The following is a 19,544-nucleotide window of genomic DNA, read 5'->3' on the forward strand; positions in this document are numbered from 1 at the left end:
CCCTGAGCAGGCGATGCCAGACTCAATCCCAGGACCCTGGGACCCCGACCTGAGCTGAAGGCTGAAACTTCTGAGCCACCCAGGAGCCCCTGGGTGATAGAATCTTGAGGCAGCTGTTTTTGAGGTCTGAAAACCAAAACCTAGGGAACAGTGATTTGCAGAGAAAAGAAAGTGAAAGGAAAGGCACGGGCCAGTTGGGTGGGGCTGGGGCCTCATGCGTGGAGGAGTGGAGCTGGGGAGGACTACACCCTGCTCCCCTGGGCCCAGATGCCGGAAGCCTGACACCCCACACTCGAAGAACTTGCTCAGGAACTGGTGGCTGTGCCACTGTGTACAGAGCCTAGGAGATCCAGAGGCCTAGAGCGTGAGGTCCGCCTCAACTGGGCAGCATGTCCGGCTGGCTGGTGTTCATGCTTAGAGGAATGGTGAGCAGCGCCATGGGCGGGAGTGCGGAGGGCGGCAATGGACACTTCAGGACTGGGCTGGGGGAGACCGCACAGCCCTCTAACCCCCTGTCTCTGGGGAGGAGCTTACCACCCTGACTTGTCCCGGTAGAGAACAGAGTGCAGGGCGTCATTTCCCATGGAATCTTTGGTCTCTTTCCCCTTCACTTTTAGAAGTTCTTCATACATTAGGGATAGTCATCTTTTATCTGTGATATATGTTATGGCTACTTCCTTTCAGTCTGTCATTTGTCTTCTGAGTTTGCTTATGGTGGCTTTTTCTTCCATACAAACAGTTTTTATTTTTATGGTAAAAACTTTTTTTTAAAGATTTTATTCATTAATTTGAGAGAGAAAGAGAAAGCATGAGGGAGGCGGGGGCAGAGGCAGAGAGAGAAGCAGACTTCCAGCTGAGCAGGGAGGCTCAGTTCCAGGACCCTGAGATCACATGACCTAACGCTTAACCCACTGAGTCACCCAGGTGCCCCCCCTTTTTTAAAATTTACTAATTTTTTATTTTATTGCATTTGGAATTTTGTTCATATTTTAATAACTTTCCCTATCACCTGGGTTATGGTCACCCATTTTATTTGTAATGGTTTATTTTTCACATTTAGATCTTTGATACATTTGGAGTTTATTTTTGTTTATGATTTGAAGCATGGATCAAATTTTATCTTTTTTCCAAATGGGTATCCAGTTGTCCCAACACTGTTTATTAAAGAGATTAGCACTGCCCAAGATACCACCTTTATCACTTACTAGATTTTTACATGTATTTTGACTGTTTCTGGAACTTACGTTCTATTGACATGTTTATTCATCTGCTGCAGAGACTTTATTATATATTCTAATGTCAGGGCTAGTTCCCCTAAGAGCTCTTCCTTCCTGCTGTTTTCCTAGCTGTTCTTGTCTGCTTATCTTTACTTATGAACTATGGGACTGGCTTTTTTTTTTCTTTTTTTTTTTTTTAAGATTTTATTTATTTATTTGACAGACAGAGATCACAAGTAGGCAGAGAGGCAGGCAGAGAGAGAGGAAGGGAAGCAGGCTCCCTGCTGAGCAGAGAGCCCGATGCGGGGCTCGATCCCAGGACCCTGGGATCATGACCTGAGCTGAAGGCAGAGGTTTTAACCCACCCAGGCGCCCCTGGGACTGACTTCTGATTTATGATCAGTGGCATAAAAAGCTCACTGAGGTTTATACTGGATTTGCATTAAATTTTTAAATTACAGGTAGCTGACATCTTGAGATGGTGTTGAGATGTTCTAACCAAGAACAAAGGATGCCATTTCCTTTTTTAAAATTTTTAAAATATTTCTTTATTTGTCAGAGAGAGAGGGAGAGAACACAAGCAGGGAGTGTGGCAGGCAGAGGGAGAAGCAGGCTCCCCACTGAGCAAGGAGCCTGATACTGGGCATGATCCCAGGAAGGGCCCATGACCTGGGCCAAAGGCAAATGCTTAACCAATTGAGCCACCCAGGCACCCCAAGGATGTCGTTTCTTTGTTCAGGTTTACTTCTGTGTCTTTAAGGAGTGTTTATAGAGGTCTTTCCAAGGTAGTGGAGGAGTAAGAGACCTTAGTTTTCATCTGGTCCCAGTTATTCAACTAGATAGCCATCAAATCATTCCAAATACCTGTGAACTCAATTGCTGATCCAAGAAAAGAATTGCTATAATTCTACAAATAGAAAAACAACAACTTTCTGCAAGGTAGAAGTGCAGAGAAGTGAATTCCAGGCAGTATATCCGAAGATAGACCTTGGGGGGCAAGAGCCTCCATAAGGTGGCTCCCAAGCAAGTGATATAGGAGTGGAGCACAAAATTGGAACTTTAAGCAGTCTGCTCTGGTGAAGGACATCCCTGTCTTCAAACTGCTCAGGGGGTAAAGCGGGTGTGATCCTGGGTGGGACAGTGAGTCGCAGGATCCCTGGGGTCACAGAAAGACCCGGGGTGCCCGAGGATGACATGGCTTCCAGGTATTGGCACAGGAAAGCCAGCTACTAACAGTGAGCCCGGGAGTGGAGCTCTCAGCTTGGGGTTTCCGTAATCTGCAAACCATGACACAGTCCAGCAACCGATTTCCAAGCAGGGGCCCAGAAAGTGGCAGCACCACAGCAAGATGCTGCCCCCACCCCCGCCAGCAGCATTGTGGGGAAAACCACAGGAGTGGGTTTGGAGACTCAAAGCAGGGTCACGTGCCTGAGATAGAAACATTCTGTTATAGGCTGGGTGAGCATGGAGTGAAGCCGGAGACCAGGGAGAAAGGAATGAGTGACTGCTTTTCTCTGAAGGCTCACTGAGGAGTGGGACCCTGAGCTCTTGGCTCTGGGACTGGAGATTGGGAGGCCACCATTTTCATTCTCATCCTCCAAAGCTGGCGGAAAGCCTTCAGGGAACAAAAGTCCTGCAGAGACCAAATGGGAGCCGATAAGCTTAACCTGGCCACGGCAAGGACGGTACAATTCCACCCAGGGCAAAGGGCATAAGATTTAGTACAACAGTCAAAGATCAGGAGAACTTCTAGCTAAGACCAAGTTTACAAATTACACAGAATTGCAAAACTCCAGCACTAGGGGAAAATAGTATATAAAATTCATGGATTCTTTTTCCCCTCATGATTTTTTAGTTTTTACATTTTAATTTTTTTCTCTTTCCTTTTGAAATGATTTCTTATTTTATCAGCTTTTTAAAACAAGTCTTTTTAAAATTTTCATCTTGAGAGTTATATTCTATCCTTTCATTATATTTAATTTTATTTATTTGTATATAGAGATAGATTTTTCTTTACAATTTTGGGATGTAGTTTCTTTCTTTCTTTCTTTCTTTTTTTTTTTTTTTTTTTTAAAAAAAAAATTTTTTTTTTACTGTGGTAAAATATATACAACATAAAAGTTACCGTTTTAACCATTTCTAAATGTATAGTTGTATGGCATTAAGTGCATTCACAGTGATATGCAATCATCACCACCACCATCTCCAGAACTTCATCTTCCCCAACTGAAGTTTGGAAAGTACTCTAATTCCTAAACACTAACTCCATATTCTCCCCACCCCCCAAGTCCCTGGCAACCACCCTTTTACTTTCTGACTCTATGAATTCGACTACTCTAGGTATCTCATATAGATGGAATCGTACAATATGCAGTTCTTCTGTGATGGGGTTATTTCACTTGACTTCATGTCTCCAAGATGCATTCATGTTGTAACATGTGTTAGGATTTCCTTCCTTTTTAAGGCTGGATAATATAAAAGTTTTCCATTTTGGTGGAGTCCAATATTCCTTTTTTTTTTCTTTTGTCACTTGTATGTTTGGTTTCATAGATAAAAAAAAAAAAAACTATTGCCTAATCTAAGGTTACACATGTAGTGTCTTCTAACAAAGACACCAAAATAAACCCAGGATATAGTGTATTGTTCTATTCTTTTCACCTGTCCCATTATATCCTCTCTCTCTATTTTTTAAAAAATTTTCATTTAATTTTTTTCAGTTTCAGGTCTCTTCTGATTTATTTAGTGTATATTTCTGTGGGCTCATTGTTGTCATTTTAGTATTTTGTTCTCTTGTTCATCTGTTCTCTGGATAGAATGATAAGACAAAAAAACTCACCTCAAAAAAGAGAAAAGAGAACAAAAGGCAGTACTGACTGCCAGAGACCTAATCAGTTTGGATATAAATCAGTTGTCAGAACTAGACTTCAGAATAATGATTATAAAGATACTAACTGGGCTTGAAAAAAGCATAGAAGACACTAGAGGATCTCTTTCTGGAACAATAGAGAACTAAAATCTGATCAAGTTGAAATTGAAAAGGCTATTAATGCAATGCAATAAAAAAAATGGAGGCTTTAACTGCTAGGATAAATGCAGCAGAAGAGAGATTTAGTGATATAGAAGACCAAACAGATGGAGAATAAAGAAGCTGAGGAAAAGAGAGATAAATAACTACTGGATCACAGGGGGTAGAATTCAAGAGATAAGTGATACTGTAAAGTGAAACAATATTAGAATAATTGGGATCCTGGAAGAAGAGGAGAGAGAGGGATGGGGCAGAAGGTATATTGGAGCAAATTATAGCTGAGAACTTTCCTAATCTGGGGAAGGGAACAGGCATTCAATTCCAGGAGGTATGGAGAACCACCCTCAAAATCAATAAAAATAGTCTACACCTTGACATATAATAATGAAGCTTGCAAATCTCAGAAACAGAGAAAATCCCGACAGCAGCTCTGGACAAGAGATCTTTGACCTACAAGGGTAGAAACATTAGACTATTCACAGACCTGGGAGGCCAGAAAGGAGTAGCATGATATACTCAGGGTGCTAAATGAGAAAAATATGCACCCAAGAGTACTTTATCCAGCAAATCTGTCATTCAGAATAGGAGAGATAAAAAGGTTCCAGGACAAGCAGAAATTAAAAGAATTTGTGGTCATTAAACCAGCCCTGCAAGAAATATTAAAGGGGATCCTTTAAGTGAAGAGATAGCCCAGAAGTAACACAGACCAGAAAGAAACAGAAACAATACACAGAAACAGTGACTTTACAGGTAATACAATGGTACTAAATTCATATTTACTCTGAATGTAAATGGGCTGAATGCCCCAATCAAAAGACCTAGAGTATCTGATTGGATAAAAAACAAAACAAAACAAGACCCATTGATATGCTGTCTGCAAGAGATTCATTCTATTTATTTATTCTTTTAAAGATTTTATTTTATTTATTTGTCAGAGAGAGGGCACAAACAGAGGGAGCAGCAGGCAGAAAGAAAAGCAGCCTCCCCACTGAACAAGGAGCCCAATGCGGGACTTGATCCCAGCACCCCAGGATCACGATCCAAGCCAAAGGCAGACGCCCAACCTACTGAGCCACCCAGGCATTCCAAGAGACTCATTTTAGATCCAAAGACACCCCCAGATTTAAAGTGAGGCGGTGGATACCATTTATCATGCTAATGGACATCAAAAGAAAGTTGGGTAGCAATCCTTATATCACACAAATTAGATTTTTAAACCAAAGACTGTATTAAGAGATGAGGAAGGACACTATATCATAATTAAAGGGTCTATCCAACAAGACAACCTAACAATTGTAAATATTTATACCCTTAACATGGGAGCAGCCAATTATATAAACCAATTAATAACAAAATTGAAGAAACTGGATGATGGACATTAAGGAGGGCATGTGATGTAATAAACTCTGGATGTTATATAAGACTGATGAGTCACTGACCACTACCTCTGAAACTAATAATACACTATATATTAACTAATTGAATTCAAATTAAAAAAATATTTAACATTTTCTTATATAGAATATTTCTTGTTAAGTTTGTTTCTAAATATTTTATTCATTTATTTATTTTGCTATTTTACATAAGGTTTTTCATTCACTGTATCTTCTGTGTATATGAATGCTATTGACTTCCTTTCATTTAAAAATTTAAGGTATAATTTACATACAGCAAGTTCATACTTCTTAGTGTACAGTTCTTTGAGTTTTGACAAATGCATACAATCATGGGATAACCACAAGATATAAGATATACAAAGATATAAAGGTATAAAAAAGAGTTTCATCACTCCCCAAATTCCCACTGGTTCCTTTGTAATCAACTTCTGCACTCAAGGTGAGAACTTGGCAAATAGTGGTCAGATTTTGGTCCCTGTAGACCATGCCGCAGGTGGTCTTTTGAGCCTTGCTGCTTTCACTTAGCATAATACAATTGAGTTTCATCCATGTCGTTGGACCTATTGCTAATTTGCTATTGCTTTCTAATTTAATTCCACAGTGGAAATCAGGAGATGGACACTTAACTCACTGAGCCACTCGGGTGTCCTTACTTTTGGAGTGTTTAAAGTTAACATTTTTAACCTATCAGGGGCTAATATACTGCGGTTAGGTGTTGACTGTGAAGTATGCATTTATATCTAATTTTATTTTCTTCATAATGAAAATTAACATTCTGAACAATATTTATTAAATTATGATTCAGCTCTTCACTTTCTTATTCCTCTTAATACTTATGTTAAGCTTTTTGATACATTAAGGTTTATATTTGGAACTTCTATTTTACTTCTTGTCATATCATTTATTTTTAATTTAGAACTATTTAGCTTTATAATTACTACTTAAAGATTTTTTTTAATTGAGTGGAGGATATAGAAAGTTCCCATATACCACCTGTCACCCCCAACTCCTCCATTATCAACATCTCACACAAGAGTGGTGCATTTGTTGTCATTGGTGAATCTACATTTACCCATTATTATCACTTAAAGTTCCTAGTTTACATTAGCATTGACTCTTGCTGTTGTACATTCTTTGAGTTTTGACAAATGTTTAATAACATATATCCACCTTTACAGTATCATACAAAATAGTTTCACTACCATAGAAATCCTCTGTACTCTGCTGTCTATCCTTCCCACTACTCTAATCCCTGGCACCCACTGATCTTTTTACTGTCTCCATAGTTTTGCCTTTTCCAAAATATTATATAGTTGGAATCATATGTTAACCTTTTTAGGTTGCTTTGTTTTACTTAGTAATGCATATTTAAGTTTCCACCATGTTTTTTCATGGCTTGAGAGCTCATTTGTTTTTGGTGCTGAATAATATTCCATTGTCTGGATATACCAAGGTTTATTTATCCATTTGCTTATTGCAGAACATCTTAGTTTCCTCCAAGTTTTGGCAATTATTAATAAAACTGCTATAATCATCTATTGTAGGTTTTTGTGTAGACATAATTTTTTAAAAAGATTTTATTTATTTATTTGACAGAGCAAGAGAACACAAGTGAGGGAGCAGCAGGCAGAGGGAGAGGGAGAAGCAGACTCCTTGCTGAGCAAGGAGCCAGATGTGGGGCTCCATGCAGGGCTCCATACAGGGGTCCGTGAGGGGATCAAACCCAGGACTCTGGGATCATGACCTGAGCCAAAGGCTGACACTTAGCCAACTGAGCCACCCAGGCACCCCTGTAGACATAAATTTTTAACTCTTTTGGGTAACTACCAGCAGCATGATTGCTGGATTGTGTGGGAAGAATATGTACAGTTTTGTAAGAAACTATCAAACTGTCTTGCAAAGTGAATACCATTTTCATTCCCACCAACTATGTATGATATGAGAGTTCCTATTGCTCCACATCCTTTGCCTGCGTTTGGTATTATCACCATTCCACTAGGTGTGCAGTGGGATCTCCTTGTTTTTCTAATTTGCATTTCCCCGGTGACATATAATGTTAGGCATCTTTTCATATGCTTATTTGCCATTTGTCTATCTTCTTTGGTGAAGCATCTATTGAGTGATGGGGTCCGTGATCAAAGGAGCGAGACAGATACAAAGCAAAGGTCAAGCAAAGCTTTATTTCATGCCAACACGGAGAATCAAACCGACTGGCTGGGGCCATCTCTTAGGGAGAGAGCGACCACCCCCAGCTTCACAGACTAGCTTTTATAGAGCAAAGACCATGTGGTTGAGCCTGGCCAATGAGATTGTCTCCACCTGGCCTGACTCATCTTTGCATTCTGGGCTCTGTTATCTCCACCTGACCTGACCCGTCCTGGTATTTGAGCTCTGTTATCTATCAGGGACTGTTGACCATATTGGTCGACCAACTTGCTTTTAAGTAAGTTCCTCTTGGGAGTGGGGGGCAAGGTCAGTTTAAGTTTTACTGCACAAACGACAAAATGGCTGTTTAACTGAGATGAAGTCACTCTGGCTAAGTAGGTCCCTACATTGAGGTCTTTTGCCTGGTTTAAAATTAGGTTGTTTTCTTATTGTTGAATCCCAAAGGTCCTTTATATTTTGGGTAACAGCTTTTTATTAGTTATTTCTTTTGCAAATATTTTCTTCCAGTCTGTGGAAAATGCATTTTAAGGTGTAGCATGCTGAGTCCCTCATCATTTCATTTGGTATTGTCTTGTTTTTTAAAACACAGTTTGCTTTCATTTTGTCAAATTTTATAAATTACCACTTAACTGGACTTGAATTAAGGGATTTCATATATTATAATCTGTAATTTGGAGAGTATTATCATTTGTAATATATTTATGCAAGGCCGGAGACTATTGAGACTATTTTTGTCATTAATATTTAGATACTCTTTTAAAGTGATCTCATATGTCTTTATCTATACTTTCTCTAAGGATTAATTTATTGATTCTTATTTTTTAAAAAAGATTTTATTTATTTATTTGACAGAGAGAGATCACAAGTAGGCAGAGAGGCAGGTAGAGAAGGGGAAGCAGACTCCCCACTGAGCAGAGAGCCCGTTGCGGGTCTTGATCCCAAGACCCTGAGATCATGACCTGAGCCAAAGGCAGAGGCTTAACCCACTGAGCCATCCAGGCAACCAGATTCTTATTTTTAAATAACAGTTTTGTTGAGATATAACTTACATGCCACAAAATTCACTCTTTAAAAGTGTACAATTCAGTGGTTTTTAGTATGTTCACAGTGTTCACCACTGTCTATTTTTAGAAATTTTCATCACCCCAAAGAAACTCCAAGTGCATTTGCAATCATTCCCCTTTCCCTCCTCCCCACAGACTAGTAACCACTAATATACTTCAGTCTTTGTGAATCTATGTATTTTGGACATTTCAGATAAATAAGATAATTTAGTATGTGTTTTTTTTTGCCACTGACTTCTTTCATTTAGCAGATTTTCAGGGTTCATTAATGTTGCGGAATATATCAAAACTTTGTTAGTTTTTATGGCCAAATAATATGCCATTGTACAGATATACCATTTTTTATTTATCCATTCATTAATTGATGGACATTTGGTTATTTCCACCTTTTGACTATTGTGAATAATGCTGCTGTGAACATTTGTTGTCTCAGTCAACTTGGACTGCTAGAACAAATACCATAGACTTGGTGGCTTAAACAGCACTGATTTCCCATAGTTTAGAGGCTGGAAGTCTGAGGTCAGGAAATCAGCACGATAGAGTTCTTGGTGAGAACCCTTTTCCTGATTTGCAGATGACCTCCTCTTGTTATTTTCTCAGATGGCAGAAAGGGAGCTCTAGTTGTCTCCTCTTCTTATAAGGACACTAGTCCTTTCATGGGGGTTCCACTTTCATGACATCATCTAAACCTAATCACTTCCCATCTGACCCCATCTCCAAATACTGTCAATCACATTGAGGATTAGGACTTAAAACCTGAATTTGGGGGACACACAAACATTCTGTCCATAGATTTGTGAAATAGTTTTTGTGTGGACATATGTTTCACCTCTATGGTATATTCCTGTCTGAGTGTAGAACACCTGGATTATATAGTAACTCCATTGTGAAACTGTATTCCTAAGTGGTTGTACCATTTCTATTCCAGCAAGGTATGTTTCCAGTTTTTTGCATCCTTGTCAACACTTGTTATTGTCCATCTTTTAAAATTTTAGTTATTCCAGTACATGTAAAGTGTTAGCTCATTGTGGTTTTGATTTGCATTTTCTTAATGATGAATGATGTTCAACATTTTGTTATGTCCTTATTGACCATGTGTATGTCATCCTTGGAGAGGTGTCTATTCAAATCCTTTGCCTATTTTAAAATTGGATTATTTGGTTTTTTTATTGTTCAGTTTTAAGTGTTCTTTATTTAGATTACATGCCCTTTATCAACTATGCTTTGCAAATCCTTTCTCCCTTTCTATGAGTTGTCTTTTCACTTTCTTGATGGTGTTGATTATTTAAAAAATTTTTCACAATATGTGACTATGGTATTTGTAAAGAATGTTTTTGTTATCTTTTCCATTTTTATATTTATATTTATTTCTTTTCACCACCTTATTTTGATGACCAGGAAGTATTCTGAAAAATATATCAAATAGGAGTGGTACCAGAGTACATTTTTAGTTTTTGTTTTATTTCCTCTACTTTTAAGGAGAGTGGCTGTCCTGTTTCCTTTTTTTAAAAAAATTGTGTTATATTAGTCACCATAAAATACATCATTAGTTTTTGATGCAGTGTTTCAAGATTCATTGTTTATGTACAACACCCAGTGCTGCATGCAATATGTGTCCTCCTTAATCCCCACCACCAGGCTCACTCATCCCCCACCCCCTCCCTTCCAAAACCATAAGTTTGTTTCTCAGAGTCCACAGTCTCTCATGGTTCATCTCCCCCTCCGATTTCCCCCAATTCACTTTTCCTTTCCTTGTCCTTATGTCCTCCGTGTTATTCCTTATCAAGTAAGTGAAACCATATGAGAATTGGCTTTCTTTGCTTGACTTATTTCACTCAGCATAATCCCTTCCAGTTGGCAGGAAGCAACAAATGTTGGAGAGGATGTGGAGGAAGGGGAACCCTCTTACACTGTTGGTGGGAATGCAAATTGGTGCAACCACTTTGGAAAACAGTGTGGGGATTCCTCAGAATTAAAAATAGAGCTACACTATGACCCTGCAGTTGCACTACTGGGTATTTAACACAAAGACTTGTCCTGTCTCTTCACTGTGAATACTATTAACTTCTGAGTTCAGAGTAAGTCTCTTTATCATACTAAAAGTTCCTTTATTTCTCTTTCAAGGGTTAAAAACAATGAAAAATAGAAGTAATAATCTCTGTTCTCCTCATAAATAGCTACCCCATACCCAATCTTCTTTATGACCATGCAACATTTTTATTTTGGTTATCTGTAGATTGCCCTTTCATTATGCAGTAACAGAAACTTCTTTCTTTTCAGTAATGAATTGTAGCACTAATAATTTATGTCAGTGGATGAGCGTCATCATTTATTGTCATGGTTATTATTTTTTTCCCTGTGATTTGGTGAGTAAAACTGATTTTACAAAGAATAAGGTATTACTTTATGCAGTCATTTAGCCACAATTACTATTTTCTTTCTTCCTTCCTTCCTTTCCTTCTCCTTCCTTTCTTCCTTCCTTCTGCAATGAGTGAAATCTATTTTCTTCCAAAGCATTGAAAACATCAGAAAGTAAGATACAGGCCAAATCCTTTCAGATCTCAAATCAGATGTAAAACTAACATCTTAAGTGTTTCTGTCTCTCTAAAAATTGCTAAGTTGGAAGACCTCATGCAAAAGCAATGCTTTTCAGAAGAGTGGACAAAACGGATGAATTGAAAGTGGATGAAACAGATGAATTTTCAAAAGACCATTCACGAGCCTCCCTTTTGGTTGCATTTCACAATATCCAAGGCACCATTATAGAGAATGTGCTCTCTGTGCTTATGGAGTTGATTAGTGGCCTGTCAGAAGCCAATGGTGACTTCAGTGTGGAAGTAATATCCAATATTAAAGTTGCTGTCATGACTTTTCTCAAAAATACTGGTAAGGCAGACAATAACTTTTAACCTTTCATTTGCAAATAGTGGTTGTATCCTATTTTGAGATTCCAGGCATCCCACAATGGGTTTTGTTTAAAAGTTGTGCTCTTTCTAACTCCCAGTAAGATGATTGCAAGGGATAACATATTATCACTTCTGGTACTACCCATAACTAGCATTTATCAGGTGCCTTGCTCTAGGCTAAGCACTGTGCTAAGCTTTTACTTACTTCACTCTCAAAACATATAGCACTATGAGATAGGTACATTATTTTTTCCATTCTATAGATGAAGAAGTCTAGGTTTCAAGAAAGTTAAACGACTTGTTCTTAGGCACAAAGCTAGTAAGTATTTGAATCAGAATTCCAAATTAAACATTCTGACTTCTGAGTGTATTTTCTTAACCACTGTGAATATACCCTCAAATTTCCCATGAACTTAATAGTTATAGGAGTTTATTTTTATGACAATGACATGTCCAAATAGAGACCAAGCTATGGTAAAGTGAGGGGGCGGGGAAGGAAATTAGATTTAGGAAACAATATTGTATTATAATCATCATCATTATTACTATGAGCTTACAAAATGGTTGCACGTACTTGATTTTATTTAGAAAGGTAAGTGTCGACCCATGTTCCCAAAATGGTCTTAAATGGAGGCCACTGTTAATGATAGCTATGTACTCATGCACTCACAGTAAGCAATGTGGGATAGGTTGAGGTTGACACTGAAATATAACTTTATGTAGAAATTTAGTATCTAAATTTTAATTCTTAGTTATAGCCTCTAAATCAAATTACACTTCAAAATTGTTTTCTTTTGCTATGAAATGAAATTATAGTACCAATAAACTGATTTTTATTTGTAGGCGTCAGGACATCTGTTAATGCTTGTGTTGGACACAATAGAGTTCAGCAATTTGAGATTTTCCCAAGACTTCTGGAACTGACAAGAACCATTAGGGTTGAAAATCTGCCACCTCAAATTAATAATAGTTAATAGCAATGGAGGAGAAGGAGTAACCAACATGCAGCTTTTCCCAGAGGAGAGTTCAGCCCTGGTTGAGTTTTCTGACTACAAAGGTAATCAATTTCTCTTCTTTCTTGATCTTTACAGTTATTATTACCCATTTCATAGACAAATGAAGTCAGATTAGAGGCCACACAAGTGCTTAGGAAACCCATCAAAGACACCCATTCTTACTGGAATTAACTCGGGCTTTGAACAGTTCTCTGTGAAAACCTAGCTGAAAGAATTGTTTTTTGTGCAGTAACAAAAAAACAGACAGCAAAACTTCTCTTGACCTCAATTTCTTGGTAGTTAGCTGCTTCTTTTCTTTGTTTCCCTTTGCAGGAAAATTTCTCAATTGAATTTGTCATTACTCATCCCCATTCCCTCCCCTCTTATTCTTTCTTAAATCCATTCTAAAAAAGGCTTTTACCCCATCATTCCACCAAAATTATTTTTGCCAGTGACAAGAATCATTTATTGCTAAATTCACTAGCCACTTAGCAGTCCTCATTTTACTTGATCTCTTAATAACATTCGACTCAATATTCAATAGCTCCTTCCAAATGCATTTTCTCCACTTGCTGCTACGATGCCACACTTTGGTTTTTTTTTTGTTTTTGTTTTTATTTTTGTTTTGTACCTCTGTAGCTGTTCATTCTCATTCTTTTTTTTTTTAAGGTTTTATTTTATTTCTTTGATAGAGAGAGAGAGAGCACATGCACGCACACATAAGCAGGAGGGGCAGCAGGCAGAGGAGATGACAAGCAGGCTCTCCGCAGAGCAGGGAGCCTGATGAGGGATTCCATCCCAGGACCCTGGGATCATGACCAGAGAAGATGCTTTACTGACTAAGCTACCCAGGTGCTCTTCATTCTCATTTTTTCTTCATTTACCTTCTTTTCTTCAACTCTGAAGGTAGAGCTCAGCTCCTTTCTTCTTTTTGTCTTCACTCAGTTCCTGGGAGGTTTAATGGCTTTAAATACTGTCTACATATCCATGACCCCCAGTTCATATCTGCAGTCAATACTCTCTCATGAACCAATGCCTACACTCACTGCATACTAGACTTCTTCACCTGGTTGTCTAAAAGTATATGATACAAATATAACATGTCCAAGACAAAACTCCCCATCCTCCTCACTCTACGCTACCAACCTACATTATCCACAGGCTTCCCGATTTCAGTTGATAGCAACTTCATCCTAGTTGCTCAGACCAAAACCTGGGAGTCTCTCATATCCCATTCTCAGTTCTTTAGGAAACCCTGTTCACTTTACCTTTGAGATGTATTCAGAATCTGATCACCCCTTAAGGAAGACAGTAAGAATTTAGAAAATTAAATGAACCATTTTAAAGGTAGTAATCTCCCAAAGAACTTAAGCCACAAAACAGTTTATATTTTAGATAATAAGATGAAATAAATACCATTTTTAATGGCCATACTTCACCGGCACACCCCCTCCCAACTATGATCTTTAGGAAGAGTTGATGAAGCCAAGAAGTATCCCTGAAATTACAGGTGGGGATAGAAGACTTGTTGGGGGGTGGGGAGTGCTAGGGAATGAATGAGGTCAAGAGAAGAGAAGCAGAAATTAGGATCTTCCTTACATAGCTTTGAAGGAAACCAGTCAGTCAGGAAAGCCAGAAATTGAGATGCTCTCTGGAGAGAAAAGAAGCTCAACTTTCAATAATGGTTTAAGAAGCTAATAGTCTTAGGACCAGACTAAAATAATATCTGATTCTTTATACAGCAAGAAATTGATACCATTGGACATTTTTAGTTGGTACTTTGTGAAAAGACAAACATTTGGTATCCCTCACTTAGCAGACTTCTACATTTAAAACTGTTTCATTCTTGGGACTCGTACTAACCTCCCAAAGATGCAAAATATGAAGGCCCATCTCTCTCCACATACTTGCCACCTGAACCTGAAGAGTATTGACATCTGAAGAGCTTTTTTTTTTTTTAACAGTTTTTTATGGGTATACTAGTAAATGGTTAATATCTAAGCATATTCAGCACCTCTGGAGTTAACAGGGTTAGTTGAGAGCCTCAGTCTGCACTCCAGCCATTGTGAGCTGAAGAATCCAGCAGGGGAGGCAGAGTGATACAGAGTATAGTGCAACAGTTTACAAACTTCTCGGAAACCACAGTGCACCCTAAATAGATATATATAGTTTATATCTCAACCCATATCTGTTTTGCAAATAAAAACATTTGTTGGAATTTGGAAAAAATTTCTGCTACAACATGCATTTCTTGCTAGGGAACTGATGTACTCTATTTTCGATTCTATTTTGTTTTGTTTTTGCTTGGTCGGGTTTTGAGTTTTGTTTTGTTTTTTGTTTTTAATTTTTTGTAAGATCCTTAAACATTCATATTGCTGGTATAGTCATTAGAGGTTGACTTTCAGCAATGACTCTGACACAAAGGGTGAGGGAGGAGAGGTTTTAACCTTATCCCTGCTATCTCCACTAGCCAGCCTCTTCAAGCCATCCTAAATAAGCATGCAGTCTGTGTTAATTTTTTATTGCTGCATACCAAAGTTAGTGGCTTTACATAGCAAGCACTTATTGTCTTATACTTCCTGAAGGCCAGGAATTTGGGGGAGGCTTAATTGGGTAATCCTGGTGGAAGATCTCTCATGAGGTTCTTATCAACCTGTTCATCAGGGCTGCAATCATCAGAATGCTTGATGAGGACTGGAGGGTTTCTTCTACCTTTGCTTACACAACTGCTGCCAGTGGCTTCAGCTCCTTGCCACTAGGGCCTGCCCCCGTGGGTGTTCATGACATGGCAGCTGGCTGCTCCCAGACTAAGTTATCTGAGGGGGTGCGGAGGGCTCTAAGTGCCTTTTGTAATCAAGCCTCTGAAGGGATATAGCATCACTTGTGCCATATTCTGTTGGTTACAAAGACCAACTCTGATACAATATGGAAGGAAACTATTCAAAGGCATGATTACCAAGTGGTAGGGATCATTGGGTGCCATCTTACTTACACAGTCCAAGAAGGCTTACTTACACAGTCTTCTCTATCACAATAGAGCACCACTGGTCTTTAGAATCCCAAAGATATATATTTATTTATTTTTCATTTCTTATTTTAAAAAAAGATTTTATTTATTTATTTATCGCTTATTTATGAGAGAGAGAGAGAGGGAGAGAGAGAAACAGAGACGGGGAGGGGCAGAGAGAGAGGGAGAGGGAGACTCTTAAGCAGGCTCTGCATTGAGCATAGAGCCCAATGTGGAGCTCAATCTTGTGAGCCCAAGATCATGACCTGAGGTGAAATAAAGAGCCAGAAGCTTAACTGACTGAGCCACCCAGGGACCCCCAAGGGTATATATTTAAATCCTTCTGTAATTAGCTGGATAACAATGGCAACATTACTTCCTTAGTCTCTGTTTCCTCATTTAAAAAGTGGAGATAAAATCTATCTCACAGGGTCACTGTGAAGATTAAGTTAAGTAGGATAATATTTGTTAACTGACACATAGCAGGTATTCAATCGATAAAGATATTATAACTATCAAAGTAGGAAAGAATGGAAAACACAAGTTATTAATTTGATGAGAAATGATAGATATGAATTGTGCTTTAGATAGCTATATGTCTCAGCTGCTACAGGGTCAAGTATTATTACTAAGTGGTGTTTGAATAGTTCACTGTCCTTTGTTTTGATGTTGTTATGACTTCCGACAAAAAAGTACTGTAACAAACTATTTCTACTAGGTAACATGCACTGGAAATAGACTCGTGAATTTCATTTAGAAAAAAATGCCCCCTGCACCTCTAAAAACACAAAATAGTTCAGATGTAAAATCAGACCACTAGGTGATTGTCCCTCTTCTGCTTGGCTGCAAACTCACTGTTCCCCGAGTTGACTCATCCTACCTTAGAACAGTACTAATCACCAAAAATAAATAAATAAATAAATAAATAATAAAGAAAAAGAAAAAAATAAAAATAGCATTGTATGAAGCCCAAACATATTTTACTTACTATCCTTGCTCTTCCTTTTAGGGTTTTAGAAATAAATCCTTTATAAGATAGTCCTTCAGATGTTTAAGGGTAACTATTATGTGTGGCTCCCATCCTACCTAAAATCTGTACTTCTGCAAGTTAAATATATTCAGTTCTTTTTTTATACCCTCATGTGATATGGTTTTGAATCCTTTTACAGCATCAGTTTCCCTCTTCTGAACACCATAGCTAGTTTTCATAAACCCTTTGCAAAGTTTAGCACCCTGAACAAAATACAATACCCCAGGCATTGCCCGTTTTTACCAGTGAGAAGAATAGGATTATGTTTCACCATACCTATTCTTGTTACTATGTTTTTCTTATTATAGCCCCAAATCTCATCACTACCCATTTTTAAATGAATGGTTTTTATTTTTAGAGCAGTTTTAGGTTTAACGAACATTTAAACAGAAAGTAAGGATAATTCTTCCTGCCCCCAGTTTCCCTAATATTAAGGTATTGGATTAATGGTACTTTTGTTAACAATTGAAAAGTATTGCTACATTATTATTAACTAAAGTCCATTATATTAGAGTTCACTCCTTGTGTTGGATGATTCTCTGGGTTTTGACAAATGCACAGTGTCGTGTGTCCTCAGTAACAGTTTCATATGGAATAATTTCAGTTTCATATGGAATAATTTCGTATGGAATAATTTCAAATTGCAGGCAGCCACTGATATTTATTTTTTAAAGATTTTATTTATTTATTTGACAGAGAGGGATCACAAATAGGCAGAGAGAGAGAGGGGAAAGCAGGCTCCCTGCCGAGCAGAAAGCCCGATGCAGGGCTCGATCCCAGGACCCTGAGATCATGATCTGAGCCAAAGGCAGAGGCTTAACCCATTGAGCCACCCAGGTGCACCAGCCACTGATATTTTTAATGTCTCCACAGTTTTGCCTTTTCCAAAATGTCATGTAGCTGGAATTATATGATATTTAGCCTTTCAGATGGGCTCCTTTGCTTAACAATAGGCATTATATTTCTTCCATGTCGTTTGGTAGCTTAATGGCTCTTTTCTTTTTCTCTGAATAATATTCTGTTTTATGGAGGCATCATGTCCATTATTTATCCATTCATTTATTGAAGGACATCTTGGTTGCTTCTAAGTTTTGGCAATAATGAATAAAGCTCATGTGCAGGTTTGTGTGGGCATATGTTTGCAAATCATTTAGGTAAATACCACAAAACACAAATGCTGGATCCTATGGTAAGAGTATGTTTAGTTTTGTAAGAAACTGCCAGACTGTCTTCTGAAATGGCTGTACCATGTTGCAGAATTAGAGTTCCTGTTGCTCCGTGTTCTTCCCAGCGTTTGGTGACTTTTTTTTTCTGCTTAAATACAGCTACATCACTGTTGATTTATACAGAATTTGTCATCAATCAAAATCCCTTAGATATTTTTGTATGACTTAGCTGCTAAGCCACATTCTTGTGCAGTTACTCCTTGGACCTCGCTTAGTGCTTTTCCTTCCTTTTGATGCTTCTCCAGATGTTCCAGAGTCTCTTTTACTTATTAGGTTCACTCACAGTCAGCTGCTATATATATATATTGCTGTGAAGGACTCACACTTACAATCTTCTCCAGAGGGATTGCCTTTAGCAGACTAAAGGTCTGGAGTCTGGAGTGCCTGGGAGTTTACATTCACCACCCAACCAGGATGACCCATAGACAATGAAATGATTGGTATGCAGGTGCAAAAACAGCTCCCTGTCTCAAGGTTGGGACAGCACCATGATGTAATTTATATACTCCAGAGTCCTTGCAGGATCAGGCAGAAACTAGTTTTACTTAAACCACATTCTCTGTCTTTATCTCTCACTTCCTACATGTTTTTCCTGAGGGTACAACTTTAATAATTCAATTGCACATGAATCCTCGTCACAGGCTCTGCACCTAGGGAATCAGACCTAATTTTATTACTTTTTTAAATTATTACTGCACACAACTGTTTTTGATGTTTTTAACTATTGTAACTATTAAAGAATAGTATTGTATTTGCTTCTTTTTAAAAAAGATTTATTTATTTTGAGAGAGAGAGAGAGCACCCAGGCAGAGGGTGGGACAGAGGGAAAGAATCTCAAGCAGCTTCCTTGTTGAACGTGGAGCCCATGGCAGGGCTCAATTTCACAGCCCTGAGATCATGACCTGAGTGGAAGGCAAGAGTTGGATGCTCAAACAACTGAGCCACCCCAGTCCCTCAATATTGCATTTACTTCTAAAAGTTCATTTTTTAAAAGATTTTATTTATTTATTTGAGAGAGAGAGAGAGAGAGGGTGCAGGGGCAGAGGGAGAAGCAAACCCTTTGCTGAGCAGGGAGCCAGATGGGAGGCTAGATCCCAGATCCCTGGGATCATGACCTGAGCCATAGGCAGATGCCCAGTGACAGAGCCACCCAGGCACGCCAATATCAGGATTTCTTTTTATGCCAAAGATTTTGTCTGAATACCTGCCTTTTGATTTTTATTTTTTAGTGGTGGACACCTGCTTGGGCTAAGAGCCTGTCTTCAGTGAAAGGCCCATCTCTGTTTCCCATATGATGTGACTTTGGTCGTAGCCTTGTATGAAAAAGAGAAGCCACTGAGAAAGTTGCCAGCACCATTTCTGGTGGCTCTGGATCCTCTCATATGAAGATCTTGAAGAAGAAGCATCACCTGATTGAAACGATAAATTATAAAGGGACAGTGTCCCTGTGAGGTAACATGGCCCCAAGTCAGCTGTTAAGGAGTTAGAGGTATCATTCAGATCTGTGGCCA

At 38.5% G+C, this 19,544-nt stretch overlaps 1 protein-coding gene across 2 annotated transcripts in view; it reads left to right on the forward strand.

The window, feature by feature from the left end:
* The first annotated feature begins 206 nt into the window (after positions 1 to 206).
* PARP15 (poly(ADP-ribose) polymerase family member 15) overlaps positions 207 to 19,544 on the forward strand; it is a 47,040-nt gene continuing 27,702 nt past the window's right edge. For both annotated transcript variants that reach the window (XM_059391065.1, XM_059391066.1), the window contains exon 1: positions 207 to 425. In XM_059391065.1, the coding sequence (XP_059247048.1) occupies positions 390 to 425 (36 nt within the window). In that variant the 5' untranslated portion in view covers positions 207 to 389. The remainder of the gene's footprint in view (positions 426 to 19,544) is intronic.

Source organism: Mustela nigripes, chromosome 2 (genome assembly GCF_022355385.1).
Source record: "Mustela nigripes isolate SB6536 chromosome 2, MUSNIG.SB6536, whole genome shotgun sequence".
Taxonomy (NCBI): domain Eukaryota; kingdom Metazoa; phylum Chordata; class Mammalia; order Carnivora; family Mustelidae; genus Mustela; species Mustela nigripes.